The 24,358-nt window shown below is 45.9% G+C and overlaps 4 protein-coding genes across 4 annotated transcripts in view; 3 read left to right on the top strand and 1 right to left on the bottom strand.

Annotated features, from left to right (window-relative positions):
• Positions 1 to 1,069, top strand: part of LOC143317407 (dickkopf-related protein 2-like) — a 1,201-nt gene extending 132 nt beyond the window's left edge. The window contains exons 1-4 of the mRNA XM_076725558.1: positions 1 to 36; positions 159 to 315; positions 446 to 580; positions 687 to 1,069. The exon at positions 1 to 36 is cut by the window's left edge and continues 132 nt beyond it. Of these exons, the coding sequence (XP_076581673.1) occupies positions 1 to 36; positions 159 to 315; positions 446 to 580; positions 687 to 1,069 (711 nt within the window). The remainder of the gene's footprint in view (positions 37 to 158; positions 316 to 445; positions 581 to 686) is intronic.
• A 5,267-nt stretch (positions 1,070 to 6,336) lies between these two features.
• On the top strand, positions 6,337 to 7,361 carry LOC143317406 (GTPase IMAP family member GIMD1-like). The gene is made up of 3 exons (XM_076725556.1): positions 6,337 to 6,472; positions 6,733 to 6,929; positions 7,080 to 7,361. The coding sequence occupies exons 1-3, from the start codon at positions 6,337 to 6,339 to the stop codon at positions 7,359 to 7,361; spliced, it is 615 nt and encodes a 204-aa protein (XP_076581671.1).
• Positions 7,362 to 7,440: 79 nt separating this feature from the next.
• On the bottom strand, positions 7,441 to 13,038 carry aimp1b (aminoacyl tRNA synthetase complex interacting multifunctional protein 1b). The gene is made up of 7 exons (XM_076724841.1): positions 12,951 to 13,038; positions 9,560 to 9,654; positions 9,310 to 9,423; positions 8,897 to 9,064; positions 8,572 to 8,771; positions 8,156 to 8,327; positions 7,441 to 7,754 (listed from the first exon to the last, which is right to left on the bottom strand). Exons 1-7 carry the CDS (start codon positions 12,980 to 12,982, stop codon positions 7,588 to 7,590), a joined length of 948 nt encoding a protein of 315 aa, XP_076580956.1. The 5' UTR covers positions 12,983 to 13,038; the 3' UTR covers positions 7,441 to 7,587.
• A 1,177-nt stretch (positions 13,039 to 14,215) lies between these two features.
• Positions 14,216 to 24,052, top strand: sgms2b (sphingomyelin synthase 2b). Its single transcript, XM_076724836.1, has 7 exons — positions 14,216 to 14,290; positions 19,620 to 20,525; positions 20,924 to 21,041; positions 21,136 to 21,193; positions 22,621 to 22,716; positions 23,139 to 23,305; positions 23,729 to 24,052. Exons 2-7 carry the CDS (start codon positions 19,984 to 19,986, stop codon positions 23,900 to 23,902), a joined length of 1,155 nt encoding a protein of 384 aa, XP_076580951.1. The 5' UTR covers positions 14,216 to 14,290; positions 19,620 to 19,983; the 3' UTR covers positions 23,903 to 24,052.
• Positions 24,053 to 24,358: the final 306 nt, after the last annotated feature.

Genomic DNA, 24,358 nt, shown 5'->3' with positions numbered 1-24,358 from the left:
AACAGGAGCACGTGGGAGCCGAGCCTGGACCTGACGGTAAGTGTGTGTGTGCTCAGTGAGTGTGTGTGTGTGTGTGTGTGTGCTCAGTGAGTGTTCAGTGTGTATGTGTGTGTTCAGTGTGTGTGTCCCTCAGTGACGCTGTCCTCTGTCCTCCTCAGCTCTATCAGTGTATGAGCGACCTGGAGTGCAGCGAGGGCAGCTACTGCCACGCCCCCACGAGAGGACCCGCCCACTCGCGGTGTCAGACCTGCCGCAGGAGGAAGAGGCGTTGCCATAGGGATGGCATGTGTTGTCCGGGCAACCGCTGCAGCAACAGTAAGCTTTCCATAAAGATCAGCTGTTAGCATGTTGTAGCATCCACACAGATAGTGGAGGTCTATGGGCAAACGCTGACAATGAGTGCTACCTGAACCTGCCTGTTGTGACGCTCCATTCGTCTCCTCAGGTATCTGCGTTCCTGACGTGGACAGTTTTCCGTCTCAGAGGATTCCGGACTCAGATGGAGGCGTGAGCGCGCCGTCCAAAAAGAAAGACTGGAGGAAGAGAGGGAGGATGGACGTCAAAGGGCCATCCGGTAAAGGTGAGCATTTGCTCTCTTTTCTGGTGCTTCACGCTTCAAACATCACCTCAGCCAGCCTCCAGGTCTCTGCTTCCATCTTACGAACGGTTTCTTTGTCTGTTTCCAGGTCAGGTCGGCGATCCTTGTCTGCGCTCCTCCGACTGTTCGGACACTTTGTGCTGCGCCCGTCACTTCTGGACTCGCATTTGCAAGCCGGTGTTGCGGGAGGGACAGGTTTGCACGCGACACCGCCGGAAGGGGAACCACGGCCTGGAGCTGTTCCAGCGCTGCCCCTGCGGCGACGGACTTAGCTGCCGGACGCTGCGAGAGCCGGGCGGCCAGCCTTCGTCGCCGTCTTCATCGTCGCTGCTGGCAGCAGCAAAGTCCAAGTTTGCAGCGCCCTCCTCCTCATCACGCCACTCGTCCCCCCACACATCTCTGTTGTCTTCGTCATCAAAGTCGTCTTCTGCAGTTGCAAAGACGAGACTCCATGTGTGCCAGAAGAACTAGACAAGGACGGATGGAAAGACAGACAGAGGGGGAGGACAAAAGGAAGGAAAGACTTTCCTCTCTGCCGGTGACCGAGCCCAGAGGGAACGAGAGGCAGAGACCTGGAGGGAGGAGGGAGGGGTGAATAACCATACCTGTTTACACCTGAGAAATGTCCCCGGTGCCCCCCCCCCCCCCTCCAAACTGGCCCAGTATCTCAGTGCTAATGAGCTTCCTGTCAGGCTGCATTCACATTCAGCGGGATGTGAAACTCTTTGTGGTTCAGATCTGGTTTCCTCCTGAGCGTCTAGACGAGCAGAAACCACTTTGAAATCCGGTTTGGCCCATTTACACCGACAAGAACAACCAAAACCTGACACATGTAAGTCTTTACTCTCCAACGTGGAAACATCGCACCGGTGGGGGAATAAGACGGAGAGAGCTTCACGAATTTCAGCGACCCAGTTCCAAATATGTCCCTACATCTGTTCTCGCTTCAGTGAAACACAACAAGCCAAACGCCACCGTCGCTATCAAAGGTTCAGTTCAGAGAGGTTCAGTCCGGTTTCAGTTTTTCTTATTTTCCTGTTGTCATTTTCATAACGCTCTGGTTAAAAAAAAACAAAAAAAACAGAATTTGCAGGAAACATCTCGGTGGTAAACTTTCCCGAAGGCGCTAACAGGTGCTGAGGTTGGTTCTAGCTTTAGTTCTATTGTGATAAACAGCTGATATTTTATCTGAAGATTAGCTAAACTCATGTTGAATTTGAGGCTTTTCAACACCTCCAGGACTCGCTCACATGAAACAAAGGACCTTGTACATGAATGATGTCTTACTGAAACTCCCAAAACAGCAACTGTGGCACAAATAAACCTTCTCTTCTTCCATCAAGCTAACAGCTAACAGCTAACTGGGCTCCCCTGACTGTGAAATGTCGCCTCATTAAACCAGAACCGTCCCTGCAAAGACTGGAAGTTTGTCCCGATGCCTTGATTCTTGGATTGCACTGCTGTTATTGTGACAGAGGTATTTTATTAAGTTGTTGATGTATATTTTGGATGAATGTTGTATAATTATATGCCTGTTTGTAACGTGTCACTACGTCAGTTTATTTCCACCACTTTCAGAAGAAATCCTTTGTTTTTATGATTAAAAGGATTCGTCTCTTCCAACATGTCTGACGTCCGCTTTTTGTTATTTTCCAGTGAAGCAAACACGTTTAAGCTCTTATCGGTTCAACCATCACATATGAACTGAAGGCTCAGGTGTCCAGAAGCTTTTTGCCGTATGGATCAAGTTGATCAGATTGTGTGCTGTCACTACAAATCATGAAGGTTTCTGTTTAGTTTGAGCCTGATTTCATAAGAAACAGAGATTATAACCCTCTGCTCTTTATAAACTCCCGAAAACAAGTTCAGCTTTCTCTTTATGGCTGGACAAATGTCAGTTCATTCCTTTGTGAGCTGGTGTTGGTAGATGGTTTTCAACCTTTCGTTAGCTCTGACTCTGGCTTGCATTTTTCACGAAATGTTGAACCGGCGTTTAATATGTGAGACAGATGAGCCTGGCCGGACCACATGGATCTGAAAAGCAGGCAGTGAGTGTTTTTCCGAGCGCTGGTGGGCAGTGATGAGATTAACAAAGAGGAAAAGACGAACCCACAGGCCCGCAGAGACACGGGGAAACGATTCCATCTGTGCAGATAAAAGTTATTTATGAGCACACGGTTAAAGCTCGGCCTGCATCTCCAGAGCGTTTGCTGATTTCACCGTCTGTCAGAGGGATAACAGGTGATTTCTGTCTTCGTCCTGTCACGGAAAACAGAGCGTTCAGTGAGACACAGGACGTATGTCCGTGGGTCATGAAAAAGTCAATTTTACAAATACCATGCCTTATCATGAAATCTGATCTGATCCAATTTCTTCTTTAATGTCTGAATTAGTTGAGTAACATAAGATATTTTATAGCTTCTAAATGTCCAGAGAACTCAAACTTTCCTCCACACTGAGTGTTCGTGGTCTTAATATTCAAATATTTCATCGACAAGTACTCAAAAGGTTTAATTTCACTTCCCTGGTAGAGACAGGAAGGAAACAGCAGAGTTTGCAAAGTAAACGACAGCACAGGCGACTTCATTCCTCTTTGCCTTCAAATGGCCCAAAAACTGGAAACAAAGATGGACGACACGTCTCCATCTCCCCCGACTGGAATGACTGGAATAAATGAAGGCCATGCATCCTGGAAACGCTGCTGCTATCTCGCACTCCCGCCCATACACCCGCCCCACTCAATCATGAGCACACACAGCTGTCAATCATGATGTCACACTACATGATACACGATCATTCTGTTAGCACGCTATCATGTACGTAACCATCGAGGGCACACGAGCCTTTTACAGGCTTGTAGTCATGGACCAGTTCTTGGAGCTAATGTTAATTAGCATTGGCAACATGTGCTAACGACAGTCATCGTTTCAGTCGTCACTGGTTAAAAATGAGAAGCAGTTTTTGTTTTCTTCCATCTTAAGTCAAGTGAGATTTGTTTCAGAAATTTCAGAAATGACTTCTGCCGTCGCGAGCCACGAGGGTAAACACGCGTGTGTCACGTCATTCTTCCGAATCCTCATGAGGACACTTTTGCAGAAAGTTTGCGAAGCTTCACAGAGTACGCGCTGATGCGTACGACCATATATGGTCATTTTTTTTCTGTTTCCCAAAACCTTCCCAGAAATGATTTGGATCTTCTGGAGGCTCACTGACATAGACAGAAGACTGTGTGTGTGTGTGTGTGTGTGTGTGTGTGTGTGTCTCTGTGTGTGTGTGTGTGTGTGTGTGTGAGTGTGTTTCCTTGTTTGTGGTTGGTAGCTGTTGGGCATCACTGTCCTTAGTTTGAGGATGGTTGTAATAAAGATAACACACACAGACACACACACACACACACACACACACACACACACACACACAGACACACACACACACACACACACACACACACACACACACAGAGACACACACACACACACACACACACACACACACACACACACACACACACAGACACACACACACACACACACACACACACACAGAGACACACACACACACACACACACACACACACACACACACACACACACAGACACACACACACACACACAGACACACACACACACACACACACAGAGACACACACACACACACACACACACACAGACACACACACACACACACAGACACACAGACACACACACACACACACAGACACACACACACACAGACACACACACAGACACAGACACACACAGACACACACACACACACACACACACAGACACACACACACACACACACACACACACACACACACACACACACACACACACACATCCGTGTTTCCCAGCTTCCCTGCCCTTGCGTGTTCGGTGCAGGTCAGTGTCACACTCCCATCTGCATTATCGTCACAGTGCTGTTTGTCTTTCCTCGTTTCCTTGATGTCACAGTTTTCCCCGTCGTTCACGGCTTCCTGCTCTGAGCGCTGACGTGTCTCCAGCCGGCGGCGGATTCCCTCTGCCGCCGCTTCCTGCTGCCTCTGGGTGGAACTGGAGAGTGTGTTACGTCCGTGTATGTCCTCACAAGCATGGCACAAACATATGTGTTTGCAATTAAAAACAGGAGGTCGTCACGTACCGACATGAGAGAAAAGACGTCCGCGGGCAGCTGATGGTAATCTGTGTGTGTGTGTGTGTGCAGCCTGCTTCAGATTATCTTATCTCTGGGATAAACTGTGAGCAGATGATGTTTCTCTCTGCGGCAGCCTGAGGCAGTTTGACTCCAACTTTATTCTACACGGAGGACGCTGATGGAGCGGCTTCACGCTCACACTGAGGGTTCATCCAGGTGTCACAGTCAACATCCAGGTGTCACTGTCAACATCCAGGTGTCACAGTCAACATCCAGGCGTCACTGTCAACATCCAGGTGTCACTGTCAACATCCAGGTGTCACTGTCAACATCCAGGTGTCACCGTCAACATCCAGGTGTCACCGTCAACATCCAGGTGTCACCGTCAACATCCAGGTGTCACCGTCAACATCCAGGCGTCACTGTCAACATCCAGGCGTCACTGTCAACATCCAGGTGTCACCGTCAACATCCAGGTGTCACCGTCAACATCCAGGCGTCACTGTCAACATCCAGGTGTCATGAAGTATGGGGTAGTATTTCCTGGTCACTGTATGTTTTAGTATCAACAAAATAAAAACGTTTGTGTCCAAAATTATTCATACCCTTGGCAAACTGTCACAGTCTCTGGGAAAATCCAAAGTTCTGTACTGTTCCAAATAGTCCGAGCTGTTCTGAAGCATCCTCATCACCTGGATGAATCGGAGCAGCTGCTTTAATCAACTCAACTCAACACAAGGGGATGAATAATTCTGGGCTTGACTGTAAATACATTCATAATTAGAGGCAACAATATGCTCGTGGAATAATCATGACATCTTGGTGGAATTCACTCACACACACACACACACACATTACCTGTCATGGTGTCCCTTTAAATCTAAGTTGCAGAGATGTTTTACAACCTAATAAAAGCACAGAGCGAGGGAGACATGGGTAGGACTGGTTATTATTTAACCAGTAACCACACACACACACACACACACACACACACACACACACACACACACACACACAACCTAACGTATCGATCAGCAGTCCAGGAAATGTGTCTGTTTGCGTCTCTCGGCCAGGTAAAGCAGGTGAGGCTCACCTTTGTGAGTTCTGTGGTGGCGTTGAGGCGTCTTGTTGATTTTAAGGTGTTTGTGTCGCAGGTTTATCGTCAGCTGTTCACTTCTTTCAGTTTCAGGTTCAATCCAAAGTCAGTCAGGCCTCGACACACACGCTTCACTGACTGCAGCGCGTTGAATCTGTGAGTAAAAAACTGGTCGTTTCCAGCTGTGGTTTGGCCGTTTGTCGCAGTGTTTCAGGTCGTAACGCTCCATTAAAACATGTTTAACACTGAAAACAATCGTGTTCTTTCTGGGCAGTTTTTCATTATTTTGAAATCGTAAATCTTCAGTCAAAGCTTTAATCCCACCCTGAACACAGCGTGAATACCCGGTTACGTCTAATTGCTTCTCTCATCTTTTAACTTTGGTAAATAATCTAAAAATTGGTTGTTTAAACGCCGACTTTCAGTGTTTCACAACGACAAAAAATCAAAAAGTCTTCACTCATCAGCCGCCACATCCTGTCACCTGTTCTGTGTTTTAGCCTGAAAGATGGCCGTCGACAGTCGCTGTGGCAACAACTTCTTCAGAATCGCCAGCGGCGGCGAGCGGGATGTGCTGACCCTGAATGTGCTGTTGCTAGGCGACAGACAGAGTGGGAGGAGCTCCGTGGGGAATGCTCTGATTGGTCAGTGGCTCTACAGATCACACTGTGGAAGTTTTGCTTTTGGAAATTTAGCGTTTAGTTGCAAACGCGTCACCCTGCTGCACGAGCTGAGGTTTGATTGGTTATCAGCTGTCAGCTGTTGTGGCGTGTCGCGGCTAACGTTTTCATTGTTCACTTTCGCTCATCTTTCTTTTAAGTGGAGTTTAACCTTCGGTGACATAAACAGAAAAAAACATGAACGTACAAATGAAATGCTTTCTGTGTGATTGGCGTGTTCGCAGGTGGGCGGGAATTCCAAACAGGCACCTGCGTATCCGGTACCTCCGTGACAACAGAGTGCCAGCTCCTCCACCGAAACTTCCAGAGATTTTTCAGAAGACAGGGGGCGGAGTCTGACCTCCTGCTGAGAGTGGTTGACACGCCCCCTCAGATGCCCCGCCCACAGAGAGTGCATGAGCTCTGCCCGCAGGGTGTGCACGTGCTCGTGCTTGTTGTGAGGGCTGATGCGCAGCACAGCAACACACACGTGGAGGAGCATGTGGAGGTTTGCACACATACACACGTGCACACACACACACACACACATTCATTGTAATATATGTATTTTGTGCGTTTTGTGTGTGTCCAGACTCTGTTCGGTCCAGACTGGCGACGTCACACTGTGCTCGTTATCACGCATGCTGACCAACTGAAGGAGGCGGGGCTTCACCAGTCAGTCTACCTAAAACTAGCCAGTGATTGGCTGAGAGCTCTGGCTGAAGAGGTGCAAGGAGGAGTCTTGTTCCTGGATAACAGCCGCGACTGGCCGTCAATCAGAGGACGGCCGCTGAGGGACCGGCTGCTCCGCCTCTCAGCCAGGAACCATCACAGCGCTCTGACAGTCAGGACAGAGGTCTCCGTCTCACTGTGAATGTGTAAACATCCAATCAAATGTCGTCTCCTCCAGTCATTACAAACAAGAACACTCGATGAAACAGCTGATCGTGGTTTCAAGTGACTTTTTAATCAATAAACAGAGATGTGCCTGAGCTTCAGTTCATTTCCTCCTCTGTAAGCTAACCACAGCAGAGCAGACTTCACAATAAAAGCACTGTGTCTCATGTCACGTCTTCAGCGTGTCTTGTCCTGTATGTCATCTATCTGATGATGCAGTTGGTGAGGGACGGGGCCCTGCACAGTCCCTTCCCCTTCACCTCAAACCTGCAGCCCTTATAGTTGGCGACGCCCCGGGCGTCGACCTGCAGGTCGGGCTGAAGACGCTCCCACACCCTCTGCTTGGACTGCAGCTGTCTGTCCGGACCACCTGAACACACAGAGACCTTCATCACCTCGTGCAGCCAGTCGACCTAAAGTTTGGACCAAAGTCAACTCTTTCCACATGAAACCCTGGAGGACACGGTGAATGTCCTCTATGCAGACATGGACATTCCAACATGGAGGAAGCCGACATAAGAGCAGTGTCACACATCTAATTGGACCGTGGTGCTGTGTTCATTGACATGTACGTGAGCCAATCAGATTTAGGATGGTGATGTGTCATCTGACTGTGGGAGCTTCCACCTGTGAGGACTTTACATTGTATTTTTAGAGAATTCGTGCTGTTTCTCTGCGTACTTTAATCTGTTTGTTTGTTTCTCAGTCATCAGAGCAACATGTTACTTAATTCATCATATTTTGGGATTTCATCCTTGTAACCATAGTTACCAGGGTAGTCGAGGAAGGTAACTCTGTCTCCAGGGGTGGAGCCTGTGGGCGGGACCAGCGGCTCGGCGATGTCACCTGCGGTGGAGCAACAGAGGAGGCGGGCCTGAGAGACCACGCCCCTCATCTTACAGGCCTTGACGTTGCAAAGCAACACAGCCAGGCTGCCCTGGAGCTGCAAAGAGAGGCAGAGAAGGTTTTTAGGTTTTTTATAGTAAAACGACAAACTTTAAAGGTAAGAAACAGAGAAGACAAAAGACAGAAAGAAAAAAAGGAGAGAGGGAAACACACGAGAGAGGAAATTCAAGAAAAGTAAGAATCCAAAGAGGAGATGAAGGTTGGATAAATAACCAAGCCGCTGACGACATTGGTAACCCTTCAGAAAAGGTTCAGTATGTTGAGGTGAAGCCACGCGTCACCTCCTCCAGGTCTGCTTTCCCTCCCAGCTTGCTGACGACCTTGCGGGGGGCGTCCTCCCCCACGTCCACCTCCTGGACAGACAGCGCGTCGGCCAGCGGGTGGCGGCGGACGCTGAGAATCCGTCCAACCCGAAGGTCCAGTCGTGACACGTCAGCCGGAGGCTCCGCCCCCAGTGGGAGAGAGTCGGAGGTGGGAGGAGCTGAGAGAGAGAGGGAGGGAAGGAGGTGAAGTTAGTCCATCCTCACGTCCCTCCTTTCCTTCACCTCGTCCATCTGTCCTTCCACCCTTTCCTCCTTTCCTCATTTCTTTCCCTCCTCATCTCACCTTTCCTCTCTCCTCTCCTCCTCCTGCTCTGTCTCTCTCTCTGGTCACATGAGGAGGGGGGAGGAGGATTTGTAGGAACAGCAGCTGTCGCTCCAGCAGGGGAGGGAGGTTGACTGACAGGTGTCGTAGAGGCGGGGCCAAGAGCTGGCGGAGAATGCAAAGCCTTGACTGGAGGACGGAAAAGAGACGTGATTGTTTTTAAACCGATAATAAACCGGAAACAAGTTCAGGAATTGAATTTAATGTATCAGGTTGTTTTCGACTTCTTAAAGTTCTGATTGAATTAACGTCGTTCACTCTGGTTCTCTGTCATCCAGATGTGACCGCCGTCGACACTGAACCAGCTGAGTGGAAACCATCTCCAGCTCTGTGTGTGTGTGTGTGTGTGTGTGTGTGTGTGTGTGTGTGTGTACCGGTCCGTCTCCTCTGCTTCTCTTGCAGTTGGGCTCTCAGCTGCTCGATGTCTTTCTTCAGTTTGCCGTTTTCCACCAGAAGCTTCTTCTGATCTCTGACCGACGCCTGCAGCACTGGAACACACAAACACACACACACACACACACACACACACACACACACACACACACACACACATTAATCGACTAACTAACTAACTAATCGTCACAGCAGCTCACGGTTCGAGCATGCGCATCTGTTTGCTCTTACGTGCTTTCTCTCTGGTCAGCAGGGCGTGAGTTTTGAGATACTCCACGATCTGCTCGCCGTCCTCTGGGTCGAGTTTCATGAGCGCAGCTGCCAAACTGACAGACAGACAGACAGACAGATGTAAGGTAACAGAAGACCAGGTAGTAGCACAGACTTTGTCGTTTTCTGACATTTTAATGTGGAAATGGTACATGTTGTGTGTTTCCTATGACCTGTGGGCGGGCTGACAGTTCAACGTTAGCTTAGAAAAGATGTCACAAACGTTTCAGGCGTCTGTTTATCAGCATCTCTCATGCAAATATGACGCATTAAAATGTAAATTGAAGAGGTGAAATGACTCTATCATCTGATCTGTTCGGTGATGCTGCAGTGGGCGTGGCTAAAACAGCGACCGGCTCTGACGTGACTGACAGAGTGCAAATCAGATGGACCCCGATGTCATCAACACACCAACCGAACGTTTATGTAGATGATATCTTAGAGGAAGGATGTCAGTGTTTGTGTCAGTGTCAGTGCAAAATGTCAGAATTAATTGATACGCGGAAGTTTGTGATTTCATTTCTGTTTGGATACAGAAATGAAATGACTCCACCTGCTTCAAAGCACTTCCTGTTTGAGTCCAGGCTGACAGGTGGACTGGAGCACACACCTGTCGGCCTGTCCCTCAGCGAGCGGTTGATGAAGAGCTGTCTGTCTGTCTCACTTCATTCATTACTTCTTCTTAAACTGTTCTTACACGGAGTCAATAAATCCACCAACAATGAAAAAAAAAACATGTTCGCGTGAACGGTTTAAAGGTTTTATTGAGAGCGCTCGTACACTTGAATTAAAGGCCCATTCTGTGTTATTGTTCGTCCTGTTTCAACACAGTTGGAATAGCAGCAAGTATTTAAGTACATTTACTCAAGTGCTGTTCCAAAGTACAGTGATGAAGTTTTTGTACTTCACTTGAGTAAGTCCATTTTCGACAGCTTTATAGTTTTTCTCCATCACATTTTGGCAGGAAGTTTTGCACTTTGTTTTATCTTCTTGGAAAAGAGTGAAAAGCAGGTGTGATCTGCTGTTAAATGTAAATCATATCAAGAATTTTCTAAAATCAACTCTCTTGTGCCACAACCTGCAAAATTCTCTCCAGGATGCCAGGAAGCAAACAAAAATACCCAGTTTGAGACTCAATACAACAGCTGGCCAATGAAAATAAACCTTCCTCTAATGTCTCATGTCTAATGTGGACTATTATTATTTGTTATCAACAAACACAATTCTGAATATTAGATTGCATTTCTGCCAGTAGATGCCCCTCAATCCTACTCAGTGGTCCTTTAGGTAAAGACTGGAGTTCCTCTTTCACTACTGGCGACCAAATCCCAAAAAGTCAGCACAGGTCACAGCTGAGTCGTATGTCAGAGTAAAAACAGGACGACAGACGAGAGTCTAGAGTTTCACCACATGAATGAGACATGAAAGCCTAAAGACAGCGTCACTGAGGTTTTGATCGATGTTATCTGTGATGGAGGAACGTACACATATTTTAAGTACTGCACGCACACACACGCGCACACACACACACACACACACACACACACACACACACACACACAGGCTTCCTGAAACCAGTCTATTTGCATAATGGTGAACAGAAAGCTACTGGCACAGCCATCAGCTGCGTAACATTTCCATACACAAACGCACTCGACTGACAGTAACACGCTTGTTTTAAAGGGAAAATCCCCCTGAAACACTTTAACTGTTCAAGATATTGTCTGCTTGTTAAACCTTGGCGATGGACTCGGTGAAGCAGTTGAAGTTAAATTGAGATACCAAAAGAAACAAACATGTTCCAGGTTATAGCTGTGGTCACATGGTCCTGGTGGGGACACCCTCCCTCCTGGACCTCAGCGGCGACCTGACGTACAAAGTATAATTCAGCCATCGGGTCTTCAGGCACAGTCACGTGTGGGAGTGAAGTAAACTTGTGCTAATCCTTTGTGTCGAGACGTAAAATCCAAATGGAGGAAGCGATCTGAGAAAGCAGAGACCTGGTTCATACACAGTTAGGAGACAGGAGTCTGTAGCTGATGTCCTGTTAGCGACCATTAGCAAGTTAGCTACCTTAGACACGTTCTTCTTTTGTTCAAAAACTCTTTGTTGATTGAAATGATGCATAAAATGAGGACAAAGTGTGGCCGTGAGTGAACGGTCCAGGGCAGAGACAAACAGAAAGACGTTAGATGGACGGAGTTTGCCACTGGCTAGCTCATTAGCAGTTAGCATACCAGCTACAGTGCTTCCACTTACAGTCACTGTATGACCAACTTGTAGGACCAAATATTTTGCAAATGCATTTCACTGTGTTCACTTCACTTAATTATACTTTGTTGTACTTGTATACTGTTAAACTGTCCTGTCCTCATAATGTTGAGCGTCCATTTGTCCACATGAGGCCTGAAACTTACGACCATACACACCAACAACCATGAACTCCAAACCTTTATCAAAAACCTAAAGCCTCAACGCTACATTAGACTTCTTGGCCTTGTGGGGACCGTCCTTCTGTCCCCAAACGGTGGCTGAGTCCCCACAGTGTGAGTATGTGGACTGGTTCATGTCCTCACGATGTGATCACTACAGACGCACTGACACACGTGCAGCAGCTGCCGAACCGCCGACATGTAGAGAGACACAACAGCTGCAGCCAAACCTCCTGCTATAAATAAGACGAGCTGCTAAACACAAACCAGGCGCTGGAAGAAGTACTTTTACTTTAGCTTCTACTTCAGTCAAAGCAGAAATGTCAAAATGAAAAATACCGTGTTACAAGTGGAAGTCCTGAATTCAGATATCACCGAAGTGAAAATGCAGCAGTCTGAAGACGAGTAGAAGTAAAATACCTCGACCTCAAATTTATACTGAAGTACAGAACTTGAGTAGATGTACTTCAAGACGACACACAGACACAAACCAAACCAAAGGAAATGAGAGAGAGGAAAATGAACCGAAGGGAAACAAACAACAACAACAACAACAACAACAACAACACCATTTAAAGAGAAAAGAGCACCTTCAACAAATCTTATTGAAAGGAAACAAAGAAAGAGACATTTTCTTTACCGCTTTCCAATTTCTGATGAGAGAGAGAAAATAAGTTTTTAAGGTCTGAAAAACAGCCTAAAGCTAAAGGCAAAAATCCCAAACATCCTGAGACGACTTTAAAGCACCTCGAGCAGACTTCCCCTCTGACTCAACCTTTAAATGTCCTCTGCGAGGACGTGAAACCTTCACATTGTCTGTCTTTGAACTTATGACACACAGCAAGACAACACACACATACACACACACACACACACACACACGCACACGCACACACACACGCATGCACGCAGGCTTGTACCTGGGGTGAAACAGGTTGTCGCCGTTGTCCATGCTGGACGATGTTGTCGGTTGGCCGGTCAGAGACAGAAAGCTCGGAGTCCGTCTTCAGCCGAGACGAACACTCTGTCAGCTGTCTGTTTCCATCTCCAGCCGGCTGGAGGTCAAAGGTCAAACACCTCCCCCTTGAATCCCAGACAAAACTCCACGATCGGGGTCGAACTGAACACTTAATTTGACCAAAACTGAACAAGATGTACTGAAATACAAGCTCTGTCCTTCAATCTGTTTTATTCCAGTGAAAACTGTTCAGTCGTGTTTTCTTCTTTTCAGACACTTCATGCAGTTCAGGATCTGCCTCTTTAACTGTAACTCAGAGCACGCAGCAGGAACGTGAAGTACTCTGTTTGTCCTGTACTGAATACACGCTGTGCTGCTGACACTGTGCACCCTGCAGTATACTGTCTTTCATGCTATACTGAAAACACTTTCTTCTTTCCATCCCTGCACGTTTTTGTTGAATGTAGTAGTATAGTATTTAGGGTTTTCCAGTGCATCAGCCCCCACTGATGGAAGAAGCCAGTACTGCAACCACTGCCGCACACCAAACCTGCGTTTGACTTCCTCTGTGGTCTGTGGGGCGTCTCTGATGTGTCTCTGAACATGTCAGAAGCAACAACACTGACGTTCAGGTGTGCATCAGGATGGTTTTGCTCTGGTGGAAAACAAGTGTTTAATATCACTTATCGAGCAGCTTTGGTGCGAGTGGGATTTGTCTGAATCCAAAGTTTGCTTGTGCTTTTTTCTTTTCTGTCTTTGTCATATTGACCTCAATAAGTAAATGAAACTCTAGCTCAGGTAAAAGCCTTGTGATTCAGGATGTAAGGTCCCGCCCCCAGGTGACACGCCAGGTGTTCATGCAGGAGGAGGCCGGAGGCAGTTTTCCAGGAAGTAGTCCTGACAGGCCGCTGATGATTGTAAGTACATTTCTATCACTTTAACACGTATTTCAAGTACTTCACTACTTCAAGTTGTACAGTTTATGTGAAATGTAGTTTTTCTTCTGTGAATTATCCTCCACGTGATTCGGTTTTTAGGGAGTCTGGAGGTGACCCAGCAGGGCGCGTGGCCGGAAGCGGCGGCTCAGTTTACCAACGCGATAAAAGCGGGCGAATTTTGAACCATTTGACGTGTCGTACCCGGGAGGCGCGAGGACGGCGGCCAGGCGCGCGCGCGGTCACGCGGAGCCTCCGCGACGCTGACAGGGGAGGAAGAGGAGGAGGAGAAGGAGAAGGAGACGAGTGAGGAGACGAAGAGGTGAGGAGTTCGGAGCGGAATGAGTGGACATGAGCGGTTTGAGCGGTGAGTTGTTTCTTCTTCGGGTCACAGAAACTTTGTCGAGCTGCGTTTTTTTAATTTGACGCGAAGAAAGAGGCAGAAACGAGGCGCACACCTTCGACAGGTGTGCTGTGGGGCTCCTGTTCTTCCGTCGTCTTACCTGTGGCAACATGGAGGACGTGTACAAACTCTGGAGGCGTTCGTGTTCGCTGAGCGGAACCTTCGAGGCGGTTTGTGAAGCAAAGGTCCGTGAAAACGTCTTTAATTCGGTTTGACGGAAACGTGCAGACGTTTGATTTCACGCTTCGTGTCTCTTCGGGGGCTGAGACGTCATCAATTAATCAGATTCTGAACTTTTCTGATATCAATAATGTTCAAAGAAGTGTCTCTTAGTGCTGAAATGATGAGCTCGTCAGTTAAGTAATTGTTTAATCAGTTTCCTGAAATCACTGGAAACCATGAATGTGGTTAAAATCAGAAGCTGCTTCTTCTCGTGGAGTGCTTTTCTGTTTTATCTCTTTAATGTTGGAAAAGTACTTTTATTTAGTGATTAAACTGATGAACTATTCTGATACTTGATGAGTTTTCTCTCTTTTCTGTCGTTGTGCACTGAATTTTTGTCTTTTTTGAGCTTTTGTGGTTGGACAAAACAAACAATCTGAAGGCGTCAGCGTGAGTTTTGGGAAGGTGTGATGAACATTTTCAACTATTGTCTCATATTGAATCACAAAAACAATCTGAACGAATGGCTGAAGAAGAATAGTGGACAGTCAGCTGTGGTCCTCGCCGTCCGTCTCCAGCTGGCCAATCAGAGGTAATGAGGAGGAAATTGACTTCACATGGTCCTAACTTGATTAGAGTTAATGTGGGTGTTGTTCGGTGACAGACAGGAAGCAGGCAGAGGACAGCTGATCGAAGGAGGTCAGCGGACACTGAAGTACTGTGACCTTTGAAATCTCACCGGACAGATTCTGCTTCCAGCTGGACCAAAATCTGAAGCAGGTTTATTGTCAAGTAGGTTTTCAAATACGAGGAAATGACCTCAGTTCTGTGGTGGCGAACAGTCCAGATACAGACGGACGAGCTCGATCACATGACTGGAGTGACTGGTTTTCATTCACAGGCTGGCTGTTATTGAGGTTGTGTGTTTTCTGGCTGTTTTATGGGAAAAAAAAAACTAAAAAGATAAACTTATTTGGAGCCTTTAAAGTGAGATTTCCTTCTTTGTTGTGTGTCAGTGCTGGACATTTGATCATGAAAGTGCTGACTTTGTCGCAGCGTCCCGTTAGAATAATCCTGCCTGATGAGCTTCGTCTCATTTCCTGATGGACACAAAGTGTTTTTCCTTCGACGTGTCGCAGGTTTAACGTCTTAATTGCGTCTGTTGGCACTTTTGTGTGGACGGTTGTTGGAGAGGCGGCCGGCAGAGGAGGTGACACACAACTCTGTGTACCTCAATCTGCAGCATGTACGCTTCCCAAAGATCACGTTTCTCTGACACACACGTGCACTGGATAAGAAACCAGGGTCTCGAACTGTCGGCCTGTCTGACTTCCTGTCTCTGGCTCTCAGCTCTCAGCTCATTGGTTTCCTCAGTCAGCTCACTCTAGTTTTAATCAACAACCAGGAGGAAGTAGAGCGTTTGGGACTATTTTCAGCGGCGGCTGAATCCAAGTTTAATGTTGGTGTGTGTGTGTGTGTGTTCATGGTGATGAAGAACAGTGAGGCTCACTGATGAGCTTTAGTGAAGATCAATCAGCTGTGATTCATACCTGAAGAAAAACATACGATATCACCAGATTTATCGATTTAAAACCAGATTTATTGATTTAAAACCAGATTTTTTGATTTAAAACCAGATTTTTTTGATTTAAAACCAGATTTTTTGATTTAAAACCAGATTTATCGATTTAAAACCAGCGCTGGCTGCTTCTTGATATTTCAGCACTCCTGCCAATATGATCCTGCAGCTAATGATCATTTCATTTAGTTCGCCAGTTATTCTTTACATTATGGAAAGTTTGTCCAAATAAGTGACATTTTATATTTAAATCACAGTAATTAAAATTTGGGTTACACAGAAAAGTGACAACATGAAAAAATAAGAACAGATCAATCAATGACTCATCTCTGACAAAAAATCGATGTTGAGATGAGAATATTTGTTAACTCAGGATGTAATTAAAGCATCATTAACTGTCTGGTTTCAGTCTCAACATCCATGTTTTATTTAGCATTTTTATCCTTTTAACTTTAATTGTATTCTAACAAGTTTGTTCATTTATTTCCACTCAATGAGTGAACAAAATGTCAATTAAACAAGAGAAAACAGCAAGGTGACTGCAGACAAATTAACCTTTAACAGAGAAATCAGTGAGTGCTGCGGCTAATTAGCGTTAGCTCGCTAACTTGAAGTAGGTTCAATTTATGGCAGTAGGATTTTTATAATCTGTACAAATGTACACAGTAAATCCTCTAAACTTTGTTATCTTGACCCTTTGGTGCTACTGTGTTTGCTCTTTGTAGTACTTGCTGGCTGTAATGACTTAATTTCCCGGTGTGGCATCAATAAAGTTTTATCTTATCTTATTTTGTCTTGTTAGCAGACAAGTTGGCTGAAAAAAGTTATTGTTTGATGGTATTTAAAGTTGTTTGACAGTATCGTTATTGTTTACAGTGTGGCGTTAGACGTTGTGCAGTGACGTGCAGGAAGCTGCAGCTCTTCTTTCGATTTTGTGTCGTTCACTGTCAGGTTGTGAACGTTCAGTAGAACTGAACTGAGCTTCCTGAACTCTGGTTTGAGGTGTGAAAGTGCACTGAAGCTGTTTTTGTCACTTCTGAGCTCAACGTTTTATTCTTTGACTCGTCACGTGATCTCAGTTTAAAGGTGATGTCAGCTGGTGGGTGAGGAAGATTCAGGTCATCTTCCTCCTGTTTGATGATGATGAGGACGTCGATGCCGTTGGACTTGTTTTGCCTTAACAGGAAGTGTGTGTGTGTGTGTGTGTGTGTGTGTGTGTGTGTGTGTGTGTGTGTGTGTGTGTGTGTGTGTGTGTGTGTGTGTTGGTGGGTGTGTCTGTTTTACAGGGAGTGCCTCTCCCAGGTTACATTGAGTCAGCCTGGTTCTGTGTGTGTGTGTGTGTGTGTGTGTGTGTGTGTGTGCGTGTGCGTGTGCGTGTGTGTGTGTGTGTGTGTGTGTGTGCGCGCGCGCTGTTGTGGCAGGTGACTAAACCACCTGAACAGAGTTCAGCAGGGTAACCGCTCTGGGGAAGATGCTGCAGGAACGGGGGCTCCTGAACCTCCTACCAGATGGTAGGGGGGCAAACAGTCCATGGTTGGGGTGGGAGCTGTCGCTGCGGATGCTGCGTGCCCTTCTTAGACAGTGCTGGCGCTGGAGGTCCTCGATGGCAGCTCACTAGGCGCTGGTGATGTACTGGGCGGTTTTCACCACCCGTTGCAGGGCCTTCCGCTCTGAGACTGTGCAGCTGCCGTACCACACTGAGATGCAGTTAGTCAGGATGCCGCTGATGGTGCAGCAGTAGAAGTTAACTAGGATTTGACGAGCCAGGTTATCTTTCTTTAGTCTCCTCAGGAAGTAGAGCCTTCTTTATGAGGGCGGAGGAGTTGTGGGTCCAGGAGAGGTCCGTGGAGATGTGGACGCCCAGGAACTTGAAGCTGACTTTTTTCTTCGTCGGAAGAAACCAGAAGTTGCGAAGCAAGGTTGGTTGCATGAACAAAGGCACTCGCTCTCAGGTAACCGAGCAGCATAGGAAGTGATCACTGATCAACCAATCATTTAACAGTATCATGTTCAGTTGCGCCATCGCGTTTTCTCGTGTTTGATTCTTCGCGAGTAGTGAGATCAGTAGAAAGTGAGCGCTGCAACGAGTGAAGAAATTGTCGATAAAAAAGGGAAAGTCAGCTCGTCAGTATGGCAGTTTTTTGGATTTTGTAAGTCGGACCGTAGTCAGACCAATGTGGTCTGTAAAGTATGCAAGGCCATTGTCCCCACCGAGACCGGTTAATACCACAAACTTGTTTTATCACCTCAACCGCGCTCACCCTTCGGAGCGCAGCCGTATTCACCAACGTCCAACATCTGCAACCAGGTGCTCTGCTTCAGCGCCTGATGACAAATCATCTAAAAGGCACAAAGACATAACGGAGGCAGTGGCATCATAACGATAAAGACGTGCTCCGCTGAGCTCTGTGGAGAAGACAGCTTATAAACATCTCTTACACGTGTTTTTTTTTTTTTTTAGCACACTTGCAATAATAATATAATTGATATAATTGAATAGTTCACGTATGTTTAGAGTTCCTAAAGTTCTTCATATGTCTGGGCTGGTTTTATAGTTCGATCAGTGTTACTGTCTCTCATGTTTGTTTGTTGTATGTCACAGATGTCAAGTCTACCTCAGTTTCTGCTTTGTTCACAAAACGCTGCACATATTTGAAAACATTTTATTCAGCAGAAGGTGAATCAGCTCGTGAACGTCCTGACACTAAACCTGCAGAAAAAAAGTTCTCGGGTTTCTCTCTGTTTACATTTTTACACTTTTATTGACATTTATTATGTGAGTGTTTTCCATGGTCGTGTTGACATTTCCTTTCCTTTCTGCCTCGATAGCTGAGGGAATTATAATCAGAAGAAGGTTAAATTTAAAATATAAATGTTTAAATTTAATGTATTTTTCTCCTGGTCCTTATTTTACATTGGTCATAAAAAAAATATCAATAATTATCGATATCGACCGATATAAAACACTTATATCGTGATACAGTTTTCAGTCGTATCGCCCAGCCCTAGTGTCGTCTGCAAAATTGATGATGGAGTTGGAGCCATGCAGTCGTGGGTGGAGAGGGAGTAGAGGAGGGGGCTCAGCACACAGCTCTGTGGGACGCCAGTGTTCAGGGTCAGGGTGGCAGAGGTGTGATTGTTTAACCTAACAGACTGAGGTCTGTTGGTCAAGAAGTCTACGGTCCAGTTGCAGAGGGAGGTGTTCATGCAGAGGTCACTGTCAGCATATGAGTGGGATAAAGAGTTTAATGAATGGAAAGTGAGTTCTTCACTGTGCAGCAAAACTTCCTGAAATTTAAATGAAGTTTGCATAAAGCGGAGAATTGATTTAAATCTTTCTTGTTCTGATTTAGATAAGCAGTTTATTTAGAAAAAAAAAAAGTTGATTTAATACAATTTATTTAAAACCAGTTCCGTTTGAAACAGTTGATTTAAGATCAGATAAATTCCAGTGCAGCAGAATGGAAAGCAGAAAAAAGGCAGAAACAGGAACTTATGAAAGATCTCAGCTGCTTTCTGGAAGCTAAACATGTGTGTGTTGTGTTTTATCAGGTTTGATCTGATCGACCAATCACCTGCCTGCTGTGTGACTTCACCAGTTTCACCACCAACGCCTGACATTGATCTGTGATCAGAGCCAGACCAGTCAATGATTCAGGACTTGGAGTACTGATACCTGCTATAGATCGCTGGCACTGGATTATTGATCACGTCAGAACCAGAGAAGCAGCTGATAAAAGAACATTTGTCAAACGTAAATCGGATGAAAACCGCCACAGACAAGTGAAGCTTTTGTCATCTAATCAAGCTGATTTTTGTCAGCTGACACTTTAAAAGACAGGCAATTGGTTGGTGAAGCAAGGAAACTCTTCCTCATTGGTCATAGAACCATTAAAGAGAAACAACAGGCCAATCAATGGCAGCGTCAGAACTGATCCATTACACTGATGATGTACCGTCCCATGTGGAAGTTAACGTGATCACAATGAATCCCCCTAATCCGAGGGTCGCTAACGGTAACCCAACTGGCCTCACCTCCTCCTCGCTGCCGCCCCCCCCTGCTGATGCACACGATGGCAGAAGCAGACAACAGGAGGAGGGCAGCAAACTGAGCAGTCTGTTGAAACAGAACCAGCTGATCCACTCCCTGAGCAGCGGACTGAGGAAACACTGCAACTATGTGAAGATCGCCGTGCCAGAGGAGCGCGCCAACCGCCTCCCCAGGGAGTGGTGGAAGACGGGCGTGGCCTTCCTCTACGCCCTATTCAACCTCGTCTTCACCACTGTTGTCATCACCATAGTCCACGAGAGGGTGCCTGACAAGTCGGTGAGCCCACCGCTGCCCGACAAATTCTTCGACTATGTGGACCGAGTGCCCTGGGCCTTCACCGTCACCGAGGTCAACGGGCTGATCCTGGTTGGACTCTGGCTCATCCAGTGGATCTTCCTCAAACACAAGTACGATCAGTAGAGATATTCAGCGCAGAAAGCCGCTGTGTTTTTTCTGTTTCCTGTTAATCTGTGAATTGTTTGCTCTGTAACAGGTCAGGAAATACAACCCGAGGTGACGCCTTCAGATCACATGTTCTGCTTGACCAAAACCTCAAAGTGTTCAGTATTGTACAGAGAAAAGCAGCAAATCCTGACTGGAAGAGAGTGCAGATTCACTTTAGTTTCGCTAAATTAGGGTTAACCAAAGCATTGCCTGTTTTAGTACTAAATAAAGGAAACAGAAAGAATTTTATACAGCTGAGTGCCAGGTGTCCTGAAGGTAACAGGACAACTGAAGAGCTCACAGGTGGATTAGAAACTCTTGGTTTGTCGCGTTCGATTGAAGTGAACTTCTTTCTCCTCAGAGCCATCGTGGCTCGTCGCTGCTTCTTCCTGATCGGGACTCTCTACATGTATCGCTGCATCACCATGTACATCACCACCCTGCCTGTGCCCGGAAAACACATGGTCTGTGCACCAAAGGTACGTGTACTCACTTCATACTACAATTAACTGCACATCCAGCTGTTCCTCAGACACACCTTGTCGTCAGTGAGTGTCCTCTTGTTTGGTGCAGCTGTACAACGACTCGACGGGCAAAATCTGGAGGATTGTGAGGCTGATCTCAGGAGGAGGTAATACCCAAGCTTTGACCTGTTTTAAAACACACCTGAAAACTGAAAGTCCTGCTCTCTGATTGGCTGTCAGGACCATTGAGTACACAGGTGACTTTGCACATGTTAAAAACATGGAAGGTATATCATTTAGACTGAAATTTTTTTTAATGTGACCTTTAGACCAGCAGATTTTTGTGTTCTGGCTTCAGAACAACGCAAGGGCCTCAATGTTGGGAAATGAAATGCGTATAAAGAATGAACAAATTAATCCAAGTCATTAAAAAAAAACACTTTGATCTTGTTGCGTTGGCACAGAATAATGAGAGAAAATCTAAATCCTGAGAGATGGAAGCAAATGGGAAAAAGGACAGAACAAAGTGGGTGAGGATGAATTCACATCTTTAAACATTGATCAGTTCATGGTGGAGAACAGAAGAAAAAAACCTGCTGAACTCCTGCTAAAGGTGCTATCTTAGCATAATTGTAGGTAGCTTTTTAATCAGGCTATCAATTCATTTGTTTGATTTATCTTATTCCTTTAATCAGGCTTCTCATCATATTTAATCTTTATTCGTGTCTTATTTTAGTTGCATGTTTTAACGACATGTTTAATTACTATTTATTTCATTTATTTGTTTTATTTTATTTTATGTTTATGTCTCAGTCCCGTGGTTTTTAGCTCCAATGTTTCCTCATGGGGGGCCCCACACTGGGAGCTGCTCTTGGTCTACTGATGGGGGCACTGCCGAGGGGATGGCTGGAGGCCTCTGCACCTTGGTGTGGGGCCTCCTGTCTGCCTGGGTCAGGGTGGTCTCGGGGGGCGCTCCCTAGTCATGGGCCGGGGGCCCTCTCAGTGTGGATGGCCCCCAAAGGTGGCATATTCCTTGCCTTGTCCGTATGGGTGTGTGTGCGTGTGTGTCTGTATGTATTTATGGCTGGGTTTTCTTCTTTGTTGTTTTTAGCCTCTGTGAGGCACTTTGTGTTGCTTTTAAGTATGAAAAGTGTCATATAAATAAAGTTGGATTGATTGAGCTTAGCAGTGCTGCTGTCTGCAAATAATAAAGTATGGCTGTCAAGTGATGATATTAATCTAATCTATTGAACACACTGTGATTAATGCATCTAAAGTCATCACATTTGTCAATATTTGCCATGAGAGGCATTTTATGTTTCAGTTTAAGTAGATTTTGGTGGATGAGTGAATCAGTGAACAGACATAAATGTTAAAGGTGATCGAGGTGGTTAGTCCGTCACAGGTAGCCTCAGTCTGAACACCTGTTGGACGGCGGCTTGGCGGGGCTTTTTGCTCGCGGTCATGTCTAATGTTTAGTCTTTTCATGTGTTATTTTTGTCTGTTATTGATCAAAATTACCACATTTTGACAGCTCTAGAGGGCAGTGTTTGTAAAGTTATTATCCATTTTTAATTCGACCACTCTTGTTCAGGTTTGTCTCTGACCGGCTCTCACCTGATGTGTGGTGACTTCCTGTACAGTGGTCACACCGTCATGTTGACGCTGTCCTACCTCTTCATCAAGGAGTGTGAGTGCACATCAGCATCATTCAGTCTGAACTCACTGCTGCTGTTTCATTTGTAATAGCTTCTTTATTAGTTATGATGCTCAGTTTTTAACTGTTGAAAAATACTTAGAGATTTTCTCAATAAAGTCGTAACTCTCATAATAACCCTACTTTTTCTTTAGTCTTCATTCTCATAAGATGTACCTTTCCCCTTTTAAGCCAAGGCAAGTCAAAGACATCAGAGGAGCCCAAGGCAATATAAGAGTAAATAAAAGATAATGCCAATGATATTGATAATAGCCTTGTGTTATCGTATCATTTTTACTCAACTATGAGTCGTTCAATGAGATCATTTTAAAGCGAGAAACCTTGAAATGAATGTCGGATGCTTCAGTGTGTGATGCTCTGCTGTGCTTTGTGTGTGATGTCTGGCATGTGTTCAGACTCTGCTCGATGGATGTGGTGGTACCACTGGCTCTGCTGGCTGCTCAGCGCCTCGGGAGTCATCTGCATCCTGATCGCTCACGAGCACTACAGCATTGATGTAGTGGTTGGATACTTTGCCACCACCAGGACCTTCTGGTGGTACCACACCATGGCCAACACACATGTAGGAGCACACACACACACACACACACACACATGCACACACACGCAGGCAGGACAGTTTTAAATGTGCTTGCACTGCATGTTCCCTGTAAATTTGGCTTGAGTTGAGACTTGGTTCTCCACATAAACCAGATGAACTGTTAACGATTTTGGGGATAGGAGTAGTTAAAACGTTGAAGTTGAATTCCTTTAAACACGTTCTTCAGCATTTACTGTTGTGCAAATGAGAAATGCTCATTGAACTTTGGCCAGACATTAACTCGACACAGAAGGACACAGCCTTGGGACACAAAGCTGCCCCACTGCAAGACAGAGAGGAGGCATAACGGAACATAATGGCTGAAAGCAGCATCACAAAACATCTATGTTTGAAAACAAACTCATTGGTTAATTTATTATCCATTTTTTGTCTATTCTTGCACAGTCGCTGCGTCAAGCTCCAAATAATTACCTGTCGAGGACGTGGTGGAACCCAGTCTTCAATTTCCTGGAGAGGAACGTTCAGACGACGGTTCCCATCGTGTTCTCGTGGCCGGTGGCCCTGCCCTCCTCCTGCAGGCAGCGGTACAGGATGGTGGAGGGGGGGAGGGATGAGTGAGGACGCCGACCAGATAAATGACCTGAGCCTCCTCATCTTGTCTGAAAGAACTTTAACATCAATTTATTTGCTTCATTATCACTTCCAGCTCTCCCCTGTACACTGAGGAAGAGGAGACGCTGAGAGGAGGAGGATGTTAATGTGTTTACATTGTGACCCGATATTTATTTATCAGCGAGTTAAGCCCCATAACAGTACTGATGCTTTTCCTCCTGAATCTGAAGTGACAAGTCAACGTCCAACTTAACTCAACTGAGAGTCTAATTAAATCCCCACTTCTTTGTGTCTTTCATACACCTTTTTTTTTTTTTTTTTTTTTTTTGTCCATGCATGTTTTCTGTCATGGCAAACATCTCAGTCTTCATCTACTTAAAGTTTCAATAGCTTTCAGGTTCCATTAAAAAAAAGTTTCCAAACATGCCCATAAATCCAGCCTGTGGTCTGGCGAACTATGAA

This window comes from Chaetodon auriga, chromosome 24 (assembly GCF_051107435.1).
Source record: "Chaetodon auriga isolate fChaAug3 chromosome 24, fChaAug3.hap1, whole genome shotgun sequence".
Lineage (NCBI taxonomy): Eukaryota > Metazoa > Chordata > Actinopteri > Chaetodontiformes > Chaetodontidae > Chaetodon > Chaetodon auriga.
The sequence above is the reverse complement of the archived record's forward strand: the minus strand, read 5'-3'. Positions and strand labels throughout refer to the sequence as shown.

What these genes read in the sequence shown, in the direction of transcription:
- LOC143317406 (XM_076725556.1), top strand. Translation starts at nt 6,337, where the DNA reads ATGGCCGTCGACAGTCGCTGTGGCAACAACTTCTTCAGAATCGCCAGC. An exon ending in CGTGGGGAATGCTCTGATTG is followed by an intron (nt 6,473 to 6,732) that starts GTCAGTGGCTCT and finishes GCGTGTTCGCAG; the next exon opens with GTGGGCGGGAATTCCAAACA. An exon ending in TCTGCCCGCAGGGTGTGCAC is followed by an intron (nt 6,930 to 7,079) that starts GTGCTCGTGCTT and finishes GTGTGTGTCCAG; the next exon opens with ACTCTGTTCGGTCCAGACTG.
- aimp1b (XM_076724841.1), bottom strand. Translation starts at nt 12,982, where the DNA reads ATGGACAACGGCGACAACCTGTTTCACCCCAG. An exon ending in GACAACCTGTTTCACCCCAG is followed by an intron (nt 9,655 to 12,950) that starts GTACAAGCCTGC and finishes TCTGTCTGTCAG; the next exon opens with TTTGGCAGCTGCGCTCATGA. An exon ending in GAGGAGAGGAGAGAGGAAAG is followed by an intron (nt 8,772 to 8,896) that starts GTGAGATGAGGA and finishes TCTCTCTCTCAG; the next exon opens with CTCCTCCCACCTCCGACTCT.
- sgms2b (XM_076724836.1), top strand. Translation starts at nt 19,984, where the DNA reads ATGGCAGCGTCAGAACTGATCCATTACACTGATGATGTACCGTCCCAT. An exon ending in TGGATCTTCCTCAAACACAA is followed by an intron (nt 20,526 to 20,923) that starts GTACGATCAGTA and finishes CTTTCTCCTCAG; the next exon opens with AGCCATCGTGGCTCGTCGCT. An exon ending in ACATGGTCTGTGCACCAAAG is followed by an intron (nt 21,042 to 21,135) that starts GTACGTGTACTC and finishes TGTTTGGTGCAG; the next exon opens with CTGTACAACGACTCGACGGG.